Source organism: Camelina sativa, chromosome 5 (genome assembly GCF_000633955.1).
Source record: "Camelina sativa cultivar DH55 chromosome 5, Cs, whole genome shotgun sequence".
NCBI classification, from domain to species: domain Eukaryota; kingdom Viridiplantae; phylum Streptophyta; class Magnoliopsida; order Brassicales; family Brassicaceae; genus Camelina; species Camelina sativa.
In genome coordinates, this window is record NC_025689.1 from 10,828,175 (window position 1) to 10,849,835 (window position 21,661).

The following is a 21,661-nucleotide window of genomic DNA, read 5'->3' on the forward strand; positions in this document are numbered from 1 at the left end:
ATATCGCTCCTTTTATTTCCCTTTTTGTATTGTCAACAAAAATCCAATGTCTTTTTCATACTCACTCATTTTGTCTTGCTTACCATAATCATCCTTGGACAAAGAAACTACCCATCGAATAATTTATGTGCTGGCCTATGTTATTTTTGGTTGCGGGTCCGTTATATAACCATATTCACTTACTTCCTATCAATACAAATTCACATACTTAATTATCATTCAAATCCGACAACAAATTGCAGGGTTTATAAAATTTAGAGCTTAGAGTATGCTGTATAATATATGACTATGATTTATATGTTTGTCATTTAATAAATCAAGACCAATCTGATTCAAACAAAAGAAGTACAATACCAAACCAACTATAACCAACATTTAAATCGCATCAACCCAATGCATATTAGAGTAGAGTTATATGTTATTAATCGAAATATATATATATATATATATAACTAATCGAAATATATATATATACACACATATATATATATATATATATATATCATACCTAACCAAATCTAGATTGATCCTTCCTTTCTAATTATATATAAATTATTCATGAAGTGTTTGAAATAAGAGTTACAAAATTTATAAGCATTTTTGCATTTTCAATGAAAATGTTAGCTTGAATAAAATCTTTGTAAATAAACATACGCATATATATATATAGGTCATCATTCACAAGTCCTTCCTGTCGACCATTTGGTAAGTTCAGTAAGAAGCCAAGGGTAGAGAGTAATTTGAAATGTGTATAATCTGATTTTGAGTTCCACTTGGAAATTAAAATGATGATGATGTTTTACAACTGATTGCTCATTATATTCTATCTGGAGGCTCTTATAATATGCTCTCATGACTTGTTTCCATCAATGTGTTCTAATGCAACGCACCAACTCAACATCTCTTTCCCACTTTTCATCATTTTTATCTTTTACTTCTTTAGCTTAAATTCAATTAAGAACCCATATAAATATATTATCCCTTATTTTAATCATTGTTTTATTTTTCCTACTTGATTTATGTGGTCAATTATTTTTCATTTTTTTTGTATTTTTAATATTATCAAATTATACAAACATTGTATTAAGATTTCATACGAATTAAAAAACTAAAGTAACCTATTGCAGCATAATGATATATCATACATACGGAGATATTTTGAGCACATATTTATGACATCGTCGCCCTTGAAATAAGTCATTGTGATTTGAGATTGCTAAAGATTGTTGGGGAAAAAATCACTCTAATTATATATACAGACTATAATTTGTGACGTTAAACCATAGATAACAGATTTAAATTAGCCTACATAAAAAAAGAAGGATATAAGTGCACATTTGAATTAGAACTATAATTTTCTATTCCACCGAAAATTATAGTAATTGTTTTCCGAAAGTTGGCATTAATTAGATCAAGCATGCCTGTATATATGAAATTGTTTCAATGTCTTTTAAATGAAAAAGCTTCTGATAATAATGTTTTTAATGGACAACGTTTGATCATTGATGACTTGGTCCGTAACCGATAAGCCATGCATCATGCATGTAATCCCTTTAATTATTTATATGTTAAGAATTAAAACTTAAAAGGGAATACATTTGGTTTAGTTAAGTGCTTTGTTATTCTTTTCGATACGTTTTTTATAAGAAAGCATATGTCTCACAAACTCACAAGGCTTCGTTTTGGAACCCTTTCTGAAACATTTTCGTGGTATTTTTGAGTTTATTAATAGTTTATAGGATCTATTTTTCATTAAAAAAAAAAGTATAGTACTTAAACGGTGATCTAGTGACATTAAAAATGACAATTCAAAGTCACTTGTTCAGAATAATTTACGGTTCAGATGTTAGTATTATCAAAACCAAATATTGAAAAGATTATTATGAGCTAAATGTATGGACTATAGTAAATCAATGGATATTATAAATTTTTAAATATCAATCTATAGACTTTGTATATCACATAGTTTAGAGAGAGAAAAAAAAACTTAAAAATTTCTGCAATGTTCAAAAATAGAAAAGAGAAATAACATGAAGGTGGGATATCCATGTTCTATGTACCAGAACGAAAACAAACGAATCTTAAAACTAGATTCCAAACTTAGGGGTTTGAAGGTTTCTCCAAAAAAGGGAATTGAGTCAGAAATTGCTTAAAAGAGTGGCAAAGGTCTCTCTATTTTTCTTCTATAAAATATACTTTTTATATATATATAAGTACTGTTTGGGAAAGACTTTTATTTTTATTTTTTCAAAGGAAAACAATGAGACTTAGGAATGTTTGATGGGGACTAGTTGTGGTCCAATACAAGATCTAAGGAATCTAATAATTATTGTCCTTATAAAGAAAAAAAGAAATCTCACTCAATCTCTCTCCCTTATACAAATTCCATTTGTTCTTCTCCTTCTGATATTATCATGTTTTTGGCTCATTGGCCATCAAACTTCAAAATTAAACCTACCTCACTAAGTTCTTGATATCCTTCATTTTTATCTCTTGATGTATATATATCATATGGCTCTCGTTTAAAAAAAAAAAAAAAAAAAATTTGTTTGCATTTTCGCTGATTTCATGTATCACAGGCTTATTATTTATAGTTTTATGTTAATCATGTGTATTGATGGCATGGACAACAAAGTAAATTGAAGCTTTATCAGACAAATAAGACGACTAGAGAGTCAATAAAGATGACCGGCCTAGAGTAGTTAATAGTGTTAATAGCTTGGTCATAATTGACATTCATAAAATCACTTAAGGTTTCTTCAACGACATAACATATTTTGAAATAGAATTGTCTTCCTAGGATTTCAAGTATGTTAGCATTGTTCTATTAAGCTTTCTGATACAAAATGTATCTACTAACATATGATAAAATGACTCCTTTATTAATAGAGAAATAACATAATGGTCGAAAATAGATTAAAAACACCCTCCTAAATAGTTTGTCATCCTACCTAAGCTGTTATAAAACGTGGTAACCGCAGAGCCAATAGAACCGCAATCTCAAGAAAGTGGTGGAGCTATCTCTTGCTTGTTTTCTTCTTCTAGGCGCGATAGGATTGTTTGGGGAGATGCCAATTTGTTTATGCTGCACATTACAGATGTTTACAGTGAGCAATCGAAAAAAATACCCTGGAAAATGTGTGTAAAGTACTGTATATGATGATGATGTTACTGACCATACTAGTACATCTCCACTTGATGATATTTTCTCAGACATCCATTCCGGGACAAGCTCTTGCAGTAAGATAAGTTGTTCTTCAACTTCTTCTGCAAAATGTAAGTGAGAAGAGAACAGTTAGACACTGATAAATATTTGTAAAGAAAACATATATATATATATATATTGAGATACACAGCGGTTAGAAAGGCTTACTTCTGTCAGTAATATCAGAATGACCAGCTATTATCTTGTGCACAAGCTCTTCTTTTGTGATAATCGAACGCCTAGTTGACTGAATTAAGTAATGGATGACATTGAAAAGTTTAGGTAGACAAGCGATCATCTTCTGCCTTCTTTTTGCCTGTGAGATTGCTGGAATTTGATCCTCAATTGCTTTCATCTCTCGTTCTTTTATCTAAAATGAGTTAAAAGAAGATGGGTTATCTCTTAGTCTCAAACTGAAAAGTAAAAAATAATCACAAGAACAGAATGAACCACTGATAGAGATGTATTACCAATGGTCGAAGTTTATCAGAAAGTAAGCTGAGGCTTTCATCATCACTGGATACATCTATCTCTGGCACTGGATCAACGTGTTCATCATCTGTCACATCCGCAGATTTCTCGTCCTCAGGATAAGATTCAAAGTTCATCAACAAGGAACGCCTTACAAGCTTAACCGGTCGATCAGTCGAAACATCATCTACATCAATAGAATCACTGCTTCTTTTCTGCGGAAAAGCTGCCAGTGATGTACAGAACATCCGGGCAGGAGTTGAAACAAAGTCAACCGGAGTTGAAGCAACAACAACTGGTGTTGAGTCAATTTTAGCCGGCGTTGAATGTAGGATGTTTAGCTCAGACGAAGTTGGTTTGGCCATCTCTTCCATGACAGAAATAACACTCTCAACCTCAACTTTTAAGTTTTCATTCGGCTTCCATCTATCAAATAGCTGAGGAAGCGGTTCCTCTGGAACCTCATCACCCTAAAACCGACAAAAACTCCATTAATACCTAAACAAAACCACACAATGTAACAACCAGAAACATCGAAAAGAATCCTTTTTTTAGGCATTTGATTATACCTGAGGGTGAGCTTTAACAAACTCCGCAAGTCTTGCTCGAAACACTTTCCGGAGATTGGCTCTCTTACTCTCAGATTTAGACTTGTCATCATTGGATTCAACAGCATCAGCATTGAGTGTAACATGAAGGTCTGGTTTCATACAGCAAGTTGTCTCATCATGTATTAACACTCTCTTAATCTCAATAGCTTCTGGCAATATATGCTTAAGTTGAGCCAAGTGACTGTAGCTAAAACTCCTGAGATTCGTGAAATTGTAATTGGTGAATCAACAAAGAACCCAGATCTAAACCATAAAGTATCAAAAGTGGATGATTTATTCCAATCAGATTTAAAATCGAAAGTTTCAGGATTTAGAAATAATGTACCTTTGGGTTAAATGCTCGATGATCTTGGAGATGTTTGAAAATGTTGGCTTAGAACCTCTCAGTTTTGATAACGTGATTGAACTATCCAACGCATCGAAGAATTTACCCAGTGTAGGATTCTCCGGCGGCTTCTCCGGCGTGGGTAGAGATACAGGAGACAGATTAGGGTTTCCGATCGGCGGTTTTGTTGAACATGGCGAATTCATAAATAATCGTTTCTTCGATTTGAAGGGAATAGATCTAGACGAACCCGGTGCACTCATTTGTGAGTCTCAGATTCACAGCGAGAGAGATCGGCGACGATGATGAAGAAGAAGGGTTTACAGAGTAGTTAGTATTTCTTTTATTAGGGTTATTATTTGGCGCGAGTCTGACTTGTGCTGCTAGTGCCACGTAGACTCCCGCCGGATTCCGTCCGTTAACTTCTCGCAATTTTCTTATTCCTGTGGAAGCCCATTAGGCCCAAATGATGCTCTAAGAAACGTCCGTCTTTTTGTTTTTAGGTGCAATTAAACAGATAATTAAAGTGGTTAGCCTACTCGGCTCCCTCAGTTGCATGAGACGGAAGCCACAAACGGGCGTTTGGATAACCGAAGTAGCTGCGAGAAGGTAACTTTTAGATACAAAGGAACTTGTTATATTCGTATGCAGTACATAATCAGAAAAAGAATTGCCATTAAGGATTCAAGTATGTTAATACGAGGTGCTTCCCCACGCAACGCGTGGGTTGTGGTGTAGTTGGCACTTTCTTGTTTTTTTTTGATTTTTTTCGTTTTCTCTTTGTATTATTTCGTTTTAATTAGGCATATACGGGCTTTGCCGTCACTTTTATTTATACACTATATATTTATACCATTTCGTTTATATGTGTATAATTGTGGCGTTTATTTTTTGTGAATTATGAAGATGTTGTTTCTTGCTTTTGAGGATCCAATCTTATCATTGACTGATATTGTTTTCAATACATTTATTGTATTCTAGATTTTCTAATTAACTGCTTATGTAAACCCTTCATACGTTGATGTTGCAATAATAAGTTATTTTTAAAAAATAATTATCTTCCGTGTAAGTGATTATGTTTGTACGCCCATGTTTTGGTCTAATATCAATAAGATCGTTTCTGTTTTTCTTTAGTTGGCTTTGAAACCAATTTTGAGTTAAGCAAATAATGGGTCGAATTATGGTGTTAATAAGTAATATAAATTCTTATGTATATATATTGTATATATGTGACTATAAATTTAGCTAACTAAAAAATTATGTAATATTTAAATACAATCTTAAACATATATATATATATATATATTATTTGTGGGAAGAATGTATGAAATTATTGGATAGAAGTTATTTTTGAGTTAAATAACCTTTAATGTCTTTAAAGTGAGTTAAATATTAATAAATTTTTATATGTGTCTTGACTTTTTTTAAAAGGAATACCAAGTGTTTCCTTCCAAATTTGAAGTGATATAGTATTTTAGTTTTCTTATATGATTTTATGAACTTCAATGTAAAAGTTTTTCAAAGTAATAAGTACACTCACTGATTGAATTATAAAATTTGGAGAAATGTTTATTTCGTTTAATCATCTGCTCTTTTAAATAAATTAAATAAGTATGTTGTTATTCCTACAAATAGGACAACATATATTATAGTTTAACCATGGAGTTAAGCAATGGAAATGGAACTTGTGATTGCAAGACAAAATGCTTATATGTTACACATTGATCGTTTAAAAATGAATAGGAACATCTAATTCTCAAATAAAGTTGATTGTTTTGTTAAAACCAACATATGTGAATTTAAATTTAACTATGCAAATTTAAAAAATAAATATGAATAGATTAGAAAGGCAAGAAATATAAAAGAAATATTTTTATATATAAATAAAATAAAAATTGAAAACAATGTTAAATATATATAATACTTTCTACATTAAAATATAGAATCAAACTCTTACAAGTTACAACACATATGAGATATAACAACATTTGATATTGGTAGGAGAGGAGGAGAGAATGTTTACTATAAGATGGTAATCCAAATTAGATAATGGAGATGAATCTTTAATAAATAGAACAATGTAATATCTATATATATATAATACTTTCTAAATTAAAATATAGAATCAAACTCTTACAACACATATGAGATATAACAACATTTGATATTGGTGGGAGAGGAAGAGAGAATGATTACTTATAAGATAATAATCCAAATTAGATAAAGGAGATAAATCTTTTAAAATAAGAACAATGTAAAATATATATCATGTAGTCTCTAAAATTAAAATTTAGCATTAACAATTTACAATGATATTTCATTTTTTTTTTAAACCCATACAACAAAAATAAGAAATCAAAAATAACAAAAAAAAAAGAAAAATGATTTGAGGTATTGTAGAAGAGAATGAGAGAATGTGAAAATGAGATAGTAAAAGAATGTCAATATGAGAGAATGATAGATTGAGAGAATGCTTATTTATATGATAAGAAATGATGGAAGTTACATTTAGAACTATGGAGTTACAATAGTAATTTATTGTGTTTGAATAAAATTGAGTGGTAGAATATGATTAATGCATAATTTATTTTATTTTCAGTTATAATTTTATTTTAATGTGTGAGTTAAATGTATTGTGTTTATTGGATCTTAAATATTGTTTAAAGCAATTAGAAAGCAAATAAAAAAATAAAAAAAAATTAGAAAACATTAAATGAAAATCAACCAATAAGGAGAGACCAAAACCTTACTTTTATATATATGATATATTGCTTTAAACTTTGAAATGAGAAATATATTATAAACAATAATTTTACATGAGAAATATATTAATTTAGCCAACCAAAATATGAATATAAGTTTAGCCAACCAAAATAAATAAAAAATATTAAAATTTAACCAAAAATAATTTCTCTTGAAAGATAATAAGTTAGTAGGAGGAATGAATTAATGTACAATTATTGGATAGGAGTTACATTTGAGTTAAATGGAGTTACATGTCTTTAATTATAAATAAATATTTTAATTTTTTATAACCTAAAATAAAAGGAATACCAAGTGGCTGAATCAAAATTCACATGATTTGGTTGTTTGTTGATATAAACTCAACACTTACACATAATATTTCAAAATAAAAAATATTACTTTTTAAGTGACAAACTAAATTAGTTTTCTTATAAAATTATATGAATTCTTCAATCTCAATAATTTTTAAAATCCCAAGGATAACTTATATTTTTTTGGTTTTCACTCATCAATTTAATTTATAGTGCTAGATTTCATACTAATGGTTTCATCTTTAGAGAATTTAGTGAAATGATATTTTTAAAATTATATTTTATTTTTATATTTAAGTTCCAGTTGAATATGTTTTTTTTTTTTGATCATTTTTTATTTTGATTAAAGACACAAAAAACCAATTGTTTAATTATGTTCTTTTTGTTTTCAAAAACCTCAAATCATAAAAAAAAATATATATATATATATATATTATATTGATCTCTGCAGATTTAACAATTGGATCACAAAACAAAATAGTCTTTATAAATGGATAAATGGATAATTATATTGATCTTTAAATATTATATTGATCTTTATAAATTATTAATAATGATAAATGAATATGTGAGGTAACCAGAGATATAATAGATAATTACATATGGATCATTTTAACTTTATGATCTTATTGTGTGGTGAATATTGTAAGGAAGTATGAAAATAATGACTTATAAGATGTTAATATAAAATAGAAAATGGAGATAAACATTTTAAAAGATTAAAATAAATATATAAGATATACATATCATACAAACTCTAAAACTAAGCTTTTACAATGATATTTGATTTAATTTTTTATAACCCATACAACAACAATAACAAAAACAAAACAAAACAAAATAAAAAAGAGATTTGAGAGTAGTGGAAGAAGATGAGAGAATGAAAGAGTGATAGACTAAGAGAATAAGATAATGAGTATTTATAGGAAGAGAAATGATGAAAAATTACATTTAGAAAAATGAGAGTTACAATTCTAATTTATTGTTTTGTTTTAATACAATTGATTAATACAACTTAGTGGAGAAATAAAATTAATGCATAATTTATAGGGAGAATTTATATGATTTCAGTTTTATATTATGTGAGTTAAATGTGAAAATTAATTGTTTTTAAATTTGTGTTTTAATATAAATATTTTTTTTGTTAAAATTGCATCGCCAAGTGGACTAATAAGGAGAGAGTGAAACCTTACTTTTATATATATGATGATTATTTTCTCTTTGTAGTACAACTGGATTGACAATGGAATATCAAATCTTCTTTTATATAGAAAAATCATTAGATTACAAAACTTGAATTAAATAAACATAATAAAAATCTTTATATAATTATATGTTAGATCACAAGAACTAAATATAATGATGAGTATACTAAAAACATGTATTACAATTTTTTTGGAGGTAAGAGAGAATTAAAGAAACTTAATTTAATAATTGTATTACAATAGTTTATTTCATTAAAACATTGCATAATTTTACAATAAAATAAATATGTAAGAAATAATCAAACATCTAGATTAATAATCAAACATCTAGATAAAGAATAAAGATGATTTCTTTAGCTTGATTATCTTATTTTGCAATGATCAAAATTAATATTTTTTGAATCTGCATGATAATTTTTTTTGTATAGCCATCAAATTTTTATTATACATATGTAATGTAAATTTTTTATTATCATAAAAATAATAATAAGAAAACAAAGAAGAAATGGAGTAATACATAAAACAAAGAAATAAAATTAAAAATACAATATAAGATATATCCAACAAAATATATAATTAAACACTTACAATGAGTTTTCAACCCATGCAAAAACATAACACAAACAAAAAAAATATTTAGAATTTGAGATATGGTGGAGAAGGATGTGGGAATGGCTATTTATAGGATTTGTAGTGATAGAAGTTATATTTTTAAAATAATTTAATTAGAGGAGTTACAATTATAATTGATGGTGTGTTTAATTGAAAATGAATGGAGAAAACCAATAGTCAATTCATAATTTATATAACTTCAGTTACAATTTAGTAGTAAATAGTGAATTTAAAGTATGAATTTATATATATGATTAAATGTGTTGAATTTTAAGTTTAATTAAAAATAAATATTATATTTTAAAATATTAAAAAGATGATTTCTTTAGCTTGATTATCTTATTTTGCAATGATCAAAATTAATTTTTTTTGTATAGCCATCAAATTTTTATTATACATATGTAATGTAAAATTTTTATTATCATATGTAATGTACAATTAAAAATAATAATAAGAAAACAAAGAAGAAATGGAGTAATACATGAAACAAAGAAATAAAATTAAAAATACAATATAAGATATATCCAACAAAATATATACTTAAACACTTACAATGAGTTTTCAACCCATGCAAAAACATAACACAAACAAAAAAAATATTTAGAATTTGAAATATGGTGGAGAAGGATGTGGGAATGGCTATTTATAGGATTTGTAGTGATAGAAATTATATTTTTAAAATAATTTAATTAGAGGAGTTACAATTATAATTGATGGTATGTTTAAATGAAAATGAATGGAGAAAACCAATAGTCAATTCACAATTTATATAACTTCAGTTACAATTTAGTAGTAAATAGTGAATTTAAAGTATGAATTTATATATATGATTAAATGTGTTAAATTTTAAGTTTAATTAAAAATAAATATTATATTTTGTAACATTAAAGATTAAATTGACCAATAAGGAGAGAGTGAAACTTTACTTTTATATATATATGATTATTAAGAATTCTGATACACAATGACCATTTATTTGATAGAGAAATAACTTAAAAAGTCGGAATTTGAAAATAGATTAGAACATCTTCCTATAAATAGTCTGTCAACTACTTGTTTTTTCACCCCTTTTATACTTTCAGTACTTAGAACTTTATAACCTAAAAGTCTCTACATATTTGTCTCATGAATAATATAATTTGGCAGACCACAAAAATAAGTTAGAAACCCAAGTAACCGCAGTCTATGGCACGATCTCATCAAGAAAGCAGTGGAGCCACTTCTTGCTTGTTTACTTCTTCAAGACGTGATCGGATTGTTAGGGGAGACGCCAATTTGTTTATGCTGCACATTAAAGATGCTTACATAAGCAATCGAAAATCCAAGAAAAAGTGAGTTAAGTATGCTTATGATATTTAGACTCACCATACTAGTACATCTCCACTTGATGATTTTTTCTCAGACATCCATTCCGGGACTAGTTCTTGTAGTAGTACAAGTTGTTCTTCAACTTCTTCTGCAAAATTTAAGTGAGAAGAGAACAGTTAGGATGGTTTTCAAACAATGTAAAGAAAAGTTATATATACTTAAGTGGTTAGAGGGGCTTACTTCTGTCAGTAATATCAGAATGACCAGCGATAATCTTGTGCACAAGCTCTTCTTTTGTGATAACCCAACGCCTTATCGATTGAATCAAGTAGTGGATGACATTGAAAAGTTTAGGCAGGCAAGCGATCATCTTCCGTCTTCTTTTAGCCAGAGAGATTGCTGGATTTTGATCCTCTATCGCTTTCCTCTCTTGTTCTTTTATCTGAAATAAGCAGAAAGAAGATCAACTATTTCAGTAAACAAAGCCAATCTTAGTTTGTAATTCCTAATATCAAACTAATTACTAGAAGAAAAGGAATTACTAATAGAGATGTATTACCGCTTGTCTAAGTTTACTAGGAAGTATGCTGAGGATTTCATCATCGCTGGATACATCTTCTTCTGGTTCTTCATCAATGGGCTCATCATCAGTAAAATCCGTAGCTTTGTCATCCTCAGGATAAGAATCAAAGTTCAGAGACAAGGAACGCCTCACAAGCTTAGCCGGTGGGTCAGCAGAAACATCATCAGGATTAGTACAATCGCTGCTTCTCTTCTGCAGACGAGCTGCCAGTGACGTACTCTTCAGCCGGGCAGGAGTTGAAGCAAATTCAGGTGGAGTCGAAGCAGCAATCACTGGTGTTGAGTCAACTGTAGCTGGTGTCACAGGCATGTTAGCCAGAGTTGACACTGGTTTGACTGGAGTTGGCACCATGTCAATCACAGACAAAGTCGGTTTAGCAGGACTTGAATTTGTTTTGCTCGGAGTTGGTGCCATATTAATCTGTGACGAAGTTGGTTTAGCAGGAGTTGAAGCTGTTTTGACTGGAGTTGATGTAACTTTGAAGGGAGACGAAAACAATTTAGCTGCTGGAATAGAAGCCTTCTCTTCCATAACACTTTTAACCTCAACTCTTGAGTTTTCATTTGGTTTCCCTCTATTGAATAGCTCAGGAAGCGGTTCTTCTGGAACATCATCACCCTAAAAAACAGACAATAACACCATTAGTACCTGAATAGAACCATACAATGTAACTTCCAAACCAAAATAACTAAAAGAATGTATATTTCATCATAGTAGTGAAACAACACCTGAGGGTGAGCTTTAACAAACTCTCCAAGCCTAGCCCTGAACACTTTCCGGAGACTAATCCTCTTACTTTCAGATTTAGACTTGTCATCATTGGATTCAACAGCATCAGCATTGAGTGTAACATGAAGGTCTGGTTTCATACAGCAAGTTCTTTCGTCGTGTATCAACACTCTCTTAATCTCCATCGCTTCTGGTAATATATGCTTAAGTTGAGCCAAGTGACTATAACAAAACCTCCTGAAAATATATCCACACCACACATCAGAAACAGACTCATGAACTGTCGATTTCAAAAAGTTTTTAGAAAATCAATTAAAAAAAAACCCCAGATCTAAAGCATTGTTTTGTCTTATCGAACTTATAAAGTAAAAAGGCAAAGATCATCAAATTGGTTTTATAATTCACAGATCAGATCCCATCAGGTGACAACATAAACACGATCTAAATGATTCATTTGTCTTATCAAGAGTCTTCTATAAATCATTGAAAAGGCAAATACCAAATTTGTCTTATTTATTCAGATCAGATCTAATCAGTAGTGGATTAACATAAACAAAAGATTAATACCTCTCTGTTAAATGTTCGATTTTTCCAGAAATGTTTGAAAATGTGGGCTTAGAACCTCTCAGTTTCGATAACAAAATCGAACTATCCAATGCATCAAAGAAGCTTCCCAGAATCTCATACCTGCACAAATTCCAAATCCCCAAATCAGTAAAATTAAAATTTTTGAGAAAGAATCATAAACCCTAGAAATAATATTAAAAAATGCTTACTTCTCCGGAAGCTTCTCTTTCTCTGTATTCTTACTAACTCGTTTAGAGGATGACGAATCGGTGTGAGAAAAAAAGAGCTTGCTTTTAGCGGATGAAGGAGCAACCGGATCTTCAGATCTACGACGAGATCCAGCGGCTTGACGAATCTCTTTAACGGATAAAGCGACAGATCGGTTTCTAGATCTACTAAGCATGTTCTCAAGCGGCTTCTCCGGCGTAGGCAACGCTACAGAAGACGGCGGGTTGTTGGTGTTCTCCGCCTTGGGTTTAGAAATCGGCGAATCCATCTGTAACCGTTTCTTCGATTTGAATGGAATAGATCTAGAAGATGAACCTGGTGAACTCATTTTTAACAATGAGTGCTTGAGAGTGTCAGATACAGAGAGAGAGAGATTGAGATTGAAGATGATGAAGAGAATAAGAAAGGGTTTAGATTTATTTACAGGTCTTGGCGCGCAATCCGACGTGTACCAATGCCACGTATACCTCCCGCGCCAATACACCCGTTGCTTCCCGCGAAAATTGTATATCCTAGACGACGAAGCCCATTAGTTAGGCCCATTATGATGTTGCCCTTATTCGGAAATTCTGATTATTATTCATGTACGACTACAAGTATTTTATAAACTTATGACCAAAAAAAAAAAAAAATTATAATGGGTAGTTTTATACTTACGAGTTACGACTACAAGTGTTTTTTATGAAGTGACATTAGTGCAAGGTGAATGGTAAGTTCTTAACGCACAAGACACCATCATATCAGAAATCGAATCCGTAGGGATTTGGCTAATGAATCGGTCTATTGTGGCACAATGATTGACAGAAGAAAAAAAAAGAGATTTGAAAAAGACTATGAAGCAAATTCAGATGAAAGAAAAAAGAACAAGATTTATAATGGTTATGATGGTTATGCAATGTTTATGCTAGTTCAGTATTTATATACATTCTCTGAAAGAAAAAGAGAATCATTATAAAATAAAATAAAAAAGAAAGATAATCAACATAAGGAATCATATCAACAATAAACTATAAGATAAATAGTGACCTCAACAAAATCAAGTATAATCAATAGTTTAGTCTACATCTATATACTATGTTTTCTATTTTTCTTTTTTTCTTAAGTTTTAATATTTACCACATCCCTATTCTTAATCTTAGAATTTAAATGTTAGATATTTTTCAATTTTCATTTCTACACTTGTCTTACTATCAAAACTTTCACTTTCTTTTTTTCTATTAATTGTTATATTTTCTGGTATTGTTATTAATGTATATCTTTATTTTTCCTTAATCAGATTTACCGTCTACATTTAACTTTTTAAATTTTATGAGAAAATCTATGTAAATTTATGAAATGATTATTTCTTATCACACAAAAAGAAATACACAAGTAATTGTTATCAACTATGAAGTTTTCCATGTCATATAAAAAAATTACAACACAGATTTACATTTCTTTTATTGGTTTATCGGTTTATCTTCTAATTTAGTATGTAGTTGACAAATACATACTAGACAATAAAATATGATATAAAAGTCTTCTTTGAAAATACAAAAAAATTAATTCAATCTCACTACAATACATGAGTTTTACAATTTATCTAATAATATCAAGAAATAAAACAATACAAATTCCAACTCTTATGTACTAACTTCCATTACATTATATTCTGAATATAAAATTTTTGATACCAAAACTGTGTTTGCATTTGCATAATCTAATTAGGTTTAAATTTTGTCAATTGAAAAAACTTTCTTGGGTTTATTTATTTTTATTAATAGTAATATTTTAAAGAAGTTAGGTGTATCAAATTGTATTATATAACGTTCTAAATTTTTTTTTTCTGTGATGGCGTTGGCTTTGCTCTGTTTTTTTCTTTCTCAACTGCCATATATAATGTTCTAAAGATAAATCGTGATACTAACAAAACTTTCACTTTATTTTCTTTCTATTAATTGTTATATTATCCGTTATTGTTATTAATGTATATCTTTATTTTTCCTTATTCAAGGTTCGTCGTATCCATTTTATTTTTATATATTTTATGAGAAATCCATGTAAATTTATAAAATGAACATTTATTATTACAAAAACATAAAAACAAAAGTCATTGTTAGGCCATGTTTATAGGGAGATCAGATGGGGTGTTCTTAGGCCATTTAAAAATGAAAATAATTGAATAGTGGACTTAAGATCAGGCTCATTGATCTTATTCTAGAACTGTTCTTGGGCCTGATCTTGTGTGACGTGTCTCTCTCAGATTGGTTGAGAATATATAGAATAAATTTGGACATTAATCTATGTATTAATTAAATAAAATGTTTGTCTTGTTTAATTAATTAAGTAATATGTTCGTTTGTTTTTTTAAAAATTTTTATTTACAATGTTTTTTTTGTTTCATAAAAATATGGCATTGTATTTTGAATTTTAGTAAAAGTTTTATAAGTTTGCAATTAAAATGTTATTTTATAAAATTTTATAATTGTAATATGTTTAAGAATATTAATAAACATTATATTATTAAATAGTATTAAACATTCTTAAATTTTTTATTAAACATTAATCTATGTATTTATTAAATATTCTTAAATTTCTACAAGAATATTATATTATTAAATATTAAGATCTTAAACATGTTCTCCCAATAACTAACTTTTTAACAAAAGTTCTTAACTATTGATCTTACATTATTTTCACAATATTTATACTCTAAGAACATCCTAAACTAATCTCCCTATAAACATGCCCTAAACATGAACTAAAAGTTGTTCATGTCAAAAAAAAAAATTATTATGAAAGTTTCAATAACAAATACATATTTATATTTCTTTTATCGATTTATCGGTTTATCGGTTTATCTTCTAGTCTAGTATGTTGTTGACAAAAAACATACTAGACAATAACATATGATATAAAAATCTTCTATGAAAATACACAAAATTAAATCAATCTCACTACATTACATAAGTTTTACAATTTATCTAATAATATCAAGAAATAAAACCACACAAATTCCAATTCTTTTGTATTAACTTCCATTATAATATACATTCTGAATAAAAAAATGTTTGATACCAAAACTGTGTTTGCAGAATCTAATTAGGTATAAATATTGTCAACTAAAAAGCTTTATTGAGTTTATTTTTAATTAACAATAATATTTTAAAGAAGTTATATGTATCAATTTGTAGTATATTATGTTCTGAATATAGATCGTGATACCAAACCCCTCATTTGAAGAATCTGATCTAGATCCATAATTTTACATTGTCAAATGTCTCATTGACTCACACAATATCATTATTTTCAATTTTTGGTTTCTAAAGTTTATATCTTACTAGTTGTTCAACAAAAACCCCAAAAAATGTTTACATCTCTTAGCCCATCATCTTATTTGTTAGGATCTATTTAGAATATGGTAGCAGCCCACTTGAAAACAATTGGCCCATTATATAAGGTGTTTATTTATTTTTTTTTTAAATATTATATGATATTAAAAAGAGAAAAAAATACAATTTTTGGCTTCAAGACTAAGAAACCAAAGTTATAATAATAATAACCTATTTTTAACCAAAGGATCGAAGCAAAAACTAAACTCGTTATCACGTTTCTTTGGTTTGGTTTAAGTACTTTTTTGTGTAGAGGAGAAGAAGAGAAGAAGAGAAGAAGAGGAAGACGAAAAGCCCAAAATTGAAAAATCGAAGAAGAAGAAAGTACTTCTCCAAGCATAAAGGATTAATTTTTTTATTTCAATCACTCCTCTTTTCTTCCACGCAAACCCAATTCTCTTCTTCTTCTTCTTCTTCTTCTTTTCCTTTTCCTTTTTTCTTGTATTCCCCTAAATCGTTAATCTCTTCGTCGATCAAATTCGTTCTTGTCTTTTCAACTTCCTTCTTCTTACATAGCCCCGCCGCCTAATTGAATTCATCCTTTCTTTAATAATAAAGCTTTCGGCTTTCTAAAGAGGCAAATTAACTTGCTAGCTGCTTACAGAACTTCGCTTTCACGGCTTTCTTGCTGTTCCTTTCGTGGGTCGCTGGTAAGTTTTGATTCGTTGTCATCGATAAAGTTTTGATTTTTTTGAATAATCGTACAGTGGTTTTGAGGGGGCGGGGGGGGAATCACTTGGTGGGTTTAGAGGAGTTTGATCATTCTGTTAGCTTATGATGGGAATTGGGTTTCTAATTTCGTCAAGACTCGCTCCTGATTAAGTCGCTTTTGAAATTAGATAAACCCTTGTTCTATTGGGAAGCAATTCACCGTTTTTTCCTTGCTTATTCTTCTCGTGTATAACTGAGTCGGTTTATGAGAATTGAGTTTGATCATGGCATATTGTTTGTGGCAAGGTTGCGTGAACCTTGATTGAGTATAGATTACTATCCATATGATGTGTTTAGTGTTTTCTCATGTTGCAATGTTAAGAGATGCTGATGTTTCTTTTATTGGAGTTGTGTTTGCTTACTCTGCACCATTAGTTGTCATCAGATGGCTGAGCATTTAGTGCATTGTCCATAGATTCTGTTACTGCGATAACGTTTTTGTTGAATAAGAAAAGAGACATTGTTGAATAGAATAGTCATTTGAGTGTCAAGCAAAGGATAGGTGTGTCCTGTTTATATCTATCATGGTGGGAACCAGTTATAGAAACATGTCTGTAGCAGGTTATGCCACAAGTTCCGAATCCGTGGTTTGTATTTCTGCTTTTTAAGGATATATGACTTGCCTTTCTGTCTCATCGGTTGTTATTTTCACTATATGTGCTTGTGAGTTGTGGCTCGAACATTTTACTAAACATGTTGGTAGCATAAATTATCTCCGTCATTAGTGATTTGCATTCTAGATAGTTTATGTTTTTTTTTTCAAATGTTTGATGCAGGATTTGTTGCTGGATTCTTGTTACACTTCAGAAAATTCTAAGTGGTAAGCGGGGAATGGACTGGCTGTTTTGTCCAAGCGTCCGTGTTTACAAATGATGAGCAGTGGGCAAAAGGGTCCAAATGTGTTCAACTTTTTTAAATGGCAACGTGGTGAATCATCATCGTCTTTGACAACTGGATTACTTCATAATGAGTCCCACGAGATTGAGCTATCTAACTACGGAGGAATACCAAGTCCTGGTAGTGAGAGCCCGTCGGGACTTCTTAATGGAGAGAGTTTAAATGTTCAACCAATTGCTGATTTGGATCTTTTTGTTGAAAGGCTCTACAGCTACTATAGAGACAAAGGCCTTTGGTGTATTATCGTAAAGTGGGCTGTTGAGCTTCTAAGTCTGGGCTTCATCATATGCTTCTCTGGGTTCTTCTTGTTGTATGTTGATTGGAATGGCCTTCAGAATGCAAAATGTGGAATGGATGCAGTTGAATCAGGAACTAAGCCATGTGATCTTGTAAAAGAAGCTATCCATCCCCATCCTTTATCTCCTTTCACGCTCACAACTGCTATAATTGTTGGATATTTGGCCCTCTTCTCTGTGTACTGGCTCTTCTGCTTCTTAAGGTTTTTTGCGCAATTGAAAGATACGTTGGATTTCCGACACTTCTATTACAACAAGTAAGTGAAAGTTGCAACATGCTATAATTAGTTATTGCTAGAACAAAACATGCATTTTAGCCCGTAACTGATATTCTCTTGTAATGTAAATTTACAGTCTACATGTCACAGACAATGAAATCCTTACTATGCCATGGGCAACAGTCCTTGAGAAGGTTGTTCAGTTACAAAGCTCTCAATGCCTTTGTGTGGTTAAGGATCTTTCAGCTCATGATATGGTTATGCGCCTTATGCGAAAAGAAAACTACTTGATTGGAATGCTCAACAAAGGTTTGCTTTCTTTCCCAATTTCCCATTGGATCCCTGGTGCTGGTCCAGCAGTCAAATCTGCACCAGATGGGACACAGTATTACCTTGTATTGACAAAGACCCTTGAGTGGACCCTTAACTGGTGCATATTGCAGAGCATGTTTGACTGGTATGCTACTCTTCACGCTAATCTCTGTTCTAATCTGAAAACGGCTTTCTATTAACATTGTAGTTTTAGGATTTTATGAACTGCTATAGTGATACATAAATTGACCAAGAGCTTCGATTTTCATGAATTGCTTTTTCTTGGTCAGACGATAGTGATCTTTCCAAGTTAATGAGATTATTGTGTTATAGAATTTTCGTCCCTGTATGTGTATATAATACGTGAGTGTGCCTACATGGGAGTGGCCGAAGTACATATGTTATATTTTTCATATATGAGTATGTTTCATCTCAGTGGCTTAACTACTACCATGAAGAGTAATGCCATAGAATGAGAAATTCCTTGCACATGCTAAGTATTGTCCGTTTTCTCTAATTCAGCCTTTTTCATTCTGCAGCAATTTTCGTGTTAAAAGGGACTTTGTTTCAAATCCTACTACATTGAAGAAACGGCTATTTGTGGTTGGACTTGCTATGCTTCTGCTGTCACCATTTCTTGTCATCTTTATGTTGGTGTATCTATTCCTAAGGCATGCTGAACAGTTTTACAATCATCCAAGTACTGCATCTTCTCGAAGATGGTCCAATTTGTCAAAGTGGCTCTTCAGGGAATTTAATGAGGTAAGTTGTCTTCATCTGGCCTTCATGCCCACAAAAGTCGTGTGAATGGAGTTTAATTTTGATGTCTTAGTAAACCTTCCATTTTTTCCAACTTTCTCCTTCCTTTCTAAGTAGATATGTGATGCCTTTTCTAAACGTCTTGTTTTCAACAACAGGTTGACCATTTATTCAAGCATCGGATTAATAGCAGTGTAGAACACGCATCTGAATATCTAAAACAATTTCCCTCACCTATCATCTCCATTATTGCAAAGTTCGTCTCTTTTGTTTCTGGCGGGTTTGCTGCTGTTTTGATCATCATTGCGTTTCTCGAAGAATCTCTTCTAGAGGGCCATGTAAGAAATCCTAACAACGTAAAAAGCATCTGATAGATATATTTTCTAGGTATTAAAGCTTGTTTTGCCATCTGTGTAGATATTCGGCCGCAATCTGTTTTGGTATGCTGCTGTTTTTGGAACAATAACTGCTATTAGCCGGGCTGCCATTTCAGATGAAGTTTTGGTCCTTGACCCAGTAGGAACTATGACTTTGGTGGTCCAACACACTCACTATATGCCTAAGAGATGGCGTGGTAAGGAAAACAAAGATGATGTCCGCTTGGAGTTAGAGACTCTGTTTCAGGTACCATGTTAACTTATTAACTCCTTTTATTCACAAAATTGCTAAGTTTAAGCTAAACATCTATATATAGTCACTGCCATCTTTCATGGAAACTTTGGAATGTTTTCTATTTGACGCTATCGAGATAATAACTGCTTACAGTCTTATATTCCATATCACGATGAAGAGGGAATGCCAAATTTATGTTTACACCTATTTTTACTTAATTACCTTCATAATGTAATGAAGTTAGGCAGCAAGATGAGCTATTCACTGGGTTTCTTAGGACATTCTTTGAATTTTTTTGTGTTCTTTCTATGATTCTATAATTCTTCTATACGTGATCTAATTTCCTTTTTACTCGTTACTACTTTCTGAATGAATTTTATACAAGTGATGCTAATGAAAACTTCTGCACTGCAGTATACTGGGATGATGCTATTGGAGGAGATAGCTTCGATCTTCATCACACCTTTTTTGCTTATGTTTGTCGTGCCAAAGGTATATTTCTCTCCCATTCGCTATAGTGTACCCCTCATCAATATTGTGGTCTCACACATTTTGAGTTCTCTTTCCAGCGGGTTGATGACATCTTGCAATTCATCAAGGATTTCACAGTTGATATTGAAGGTGTAGGCCATGTTTGCAGGTAAACAACTCTTCTAGTTTTACTTCCCATGAATTGTTCTAAAGAAAATTACAATTAGGATTACATTTTGATCATTGGCCGTTTCGCTTGCAGCTTTAGTGCTTTCTACTTTGAGAACCATGGAAATATCAAGTATGGTTCACCACGTAATGCACCGCGTCGTGAGCAGAGAAGCTCACAAGGGAAAATGGAGAAATCATTTTTGAGGTTTGAGGCATAATATAGTATTTTTTTCTCTGCAACGTATGAATTTTCTTGGAATAATACATGCAAATCAGTGTTAAGTGTTCCATTTTATTTGCAGTTTCCAGAGTAGTTATCCTACTTGGGAGTCAGATTCTCTTGGGAAGCAGTTTCTGTCAAATCTCAGAACTTTCCGGGACCGAAAGCTTCATGAAATCAACACAAGACACTCATGTTCTCCTAGTAGGGCGTGGCGAGAAAGCACTTTATACAGAGACATTCCAAGAAATCCACCTGCTTGCGGAAATCACACTGATTCCATGTGGCTGATTGATTCAGATCAGAGGAATCATCCTTATCTTCTTGACTGGTATTACACCTCTCAGGCTCACAACAGAACCGAGCACCCAGTAGAGAGAGAGAACGAAATCTTAACTGCAAATCAGAACTCTGCGGACTGTTGGCCTCCTAATTTGGGAATCCTTGGTGAAGATAGCAGAGATCTGCTCAACATGGAGGCAAGCACATCAGGTCAGTTCTTCAGAGAGAGCATTCTGCGCAATGACCAACCCGATGGAGAAGAAAGTTTTGGGAATCAGCATCCTCTTGATGGTAGGAACCAGTGGTGGGGAAGAGGCGACCGCTCTCACATTGGCACATCTCATCCGGCAACCGCCAATAGCTTCATTGAGCCACCTGATTTTATAAACCGCTACACAGCAGGAAACTTGTTAGACAGCTCATGGGGCAGAAGAAGCATTG

General features: G+C 31.2%; 3 protein-coding genes across 5 annotated transcripts in view; 1 reads left to right on the plus strand and 2 right to left on the minus strand.

Moving 5' to 3' along the window:
- Positions 2,694-4,920, minus strand: LOC104786493 (CDT1-like protein a, chloroplastic). The gene is made up of 6 exons (XM_010511916.2): positions 4,613-4,920; positions 4,246-4,483; positions 3,676-4,146; positions 3,374-3,575; positions 3,177-3,267; positions 2,694-3,085 (listed from the first exon to the last, which is right to left on the minus strand). The coding sequence occupies exons 1-6, from the start codon at positions 4,873-4,875 to the stop codon at positions 3,001-3,003; spliced, it is 1,350 nt and encodes a 449-aa protein (XP_010510218.1). The 5' UTR covers positions 4,876-4,920; the 3' UTR covers positions 2,694-3,000.
- On the minus strand, positions 10,396-13,274 carry LOC104786494 (CDT1-like protein a, chloroplastic). Its single transcript, XM_010511917.2, has 7 exons — positions 12,882-13,274; positions 12,673-12,792; positions 12,105-12,342; positions 11,353-11,994; positions 11,034-11,235; positions 10,851-10,941; positions 10,396-10,769 (listed from the first exon to the last, which is right to left on the minus strand). Exons 1-7 carry the CDS (start codon positions 13,226-13,228, stop codon positions 10,685-10,687), a joined length of 1,725 nt encoding a protein of 574 aa, XP_010510219.1. The 5' UTR covers positions 13,229-13,274; the 3' UTR covers positions 10,396-10,684.
- LOC109124619 (autophagy-related protein 9-like) overlaps positions 16,560-21,661 on the plus strand; it is a 6,528-nt gene continuing 1,426 nt past the window's right edge. For 2 of the 3 annotated variants that reach the window (XM_019245832.1, XM_019245833.1), the window contains exons 1-10: positions 16,560-16,921; positions 17,759-18,432; positions 18,530-18,850; positions 19,245-19,467; positions 19,623-19,802; positions 19,882-20,088; positions 20,491-20,568; positions 20,646-20,716; positions 20,810-20,923; positions 21,021-21,661. In XM_019245832.1, coding sequence (XP_019101377.1) covers positions 17,852-18,432; positions 18,530-18,850; positions 19,245-19,467; positions 19,623-19,802; positions 19,882-20,088; positions 20,491-20,568; positions 20,646-20,716; positions 20,810-20,923; positions 21,021-21,661 — 2,416 coding nt within the window. In that variant the 5' untranslated portion in view covers positions 16,560-16,921; positions 17,759-17,851. The remainder of the gene's footprint in view (positions 16,922-17,758; positions 18,433-18,529; positions 18,851-19,244; positions 19,468-19,622; positions 19,803-19,881; positions 20,089-20,490; positions 20,569-20,645; positions 20,717-20,809; positions 20,924-21,020) is intronic. The other variant, XM_010511918.2, reaches the window with a different exon arrangement.

Coding starts and splice junctions, on each gene's coding strand:
- LOC104786493 (XM_010511916.2), bottom strand. CDS start 4,875: ATGAGTGCACCGGGTTCGTCTAGATCTATTCCCTTCAAATCGAAGAAA. Junction 3,576..3,675: donor CTGATAAACTTCGACCATTG/GTAATACATCTC, acceptor AACTCATTTTAG/ATAAAAGAACGAGAGATGAA. Junction 3,268..3,373: donor TTCTGATATTACTGACAGAA/GTAAGCCTTTCT, acceptor TACATTTTGCAG/AAGAAGTTGAAGAACAACTT.
- LOC104786494 (XM_010511917.2), bottom strand. CDS start 13,228: ATGAGTTCACCAGGTTCATCTTCTAGATCTATTCCATTCAAATCGAAG. Junction 12,343..12,672: donor ATCGAACATTTAACAGAGAG/GTATTAATCTTT, acceptor ATATATTTTCAG/GAGGTTTTGTTATAGTCACT. Junction 10,942..11,033: donor TTCTGATATTACTGACAGAA/GTAAGCCCCTCT, acceptor TAAATTTTGCAG/AAGAAGTTGAAGAACAACTT.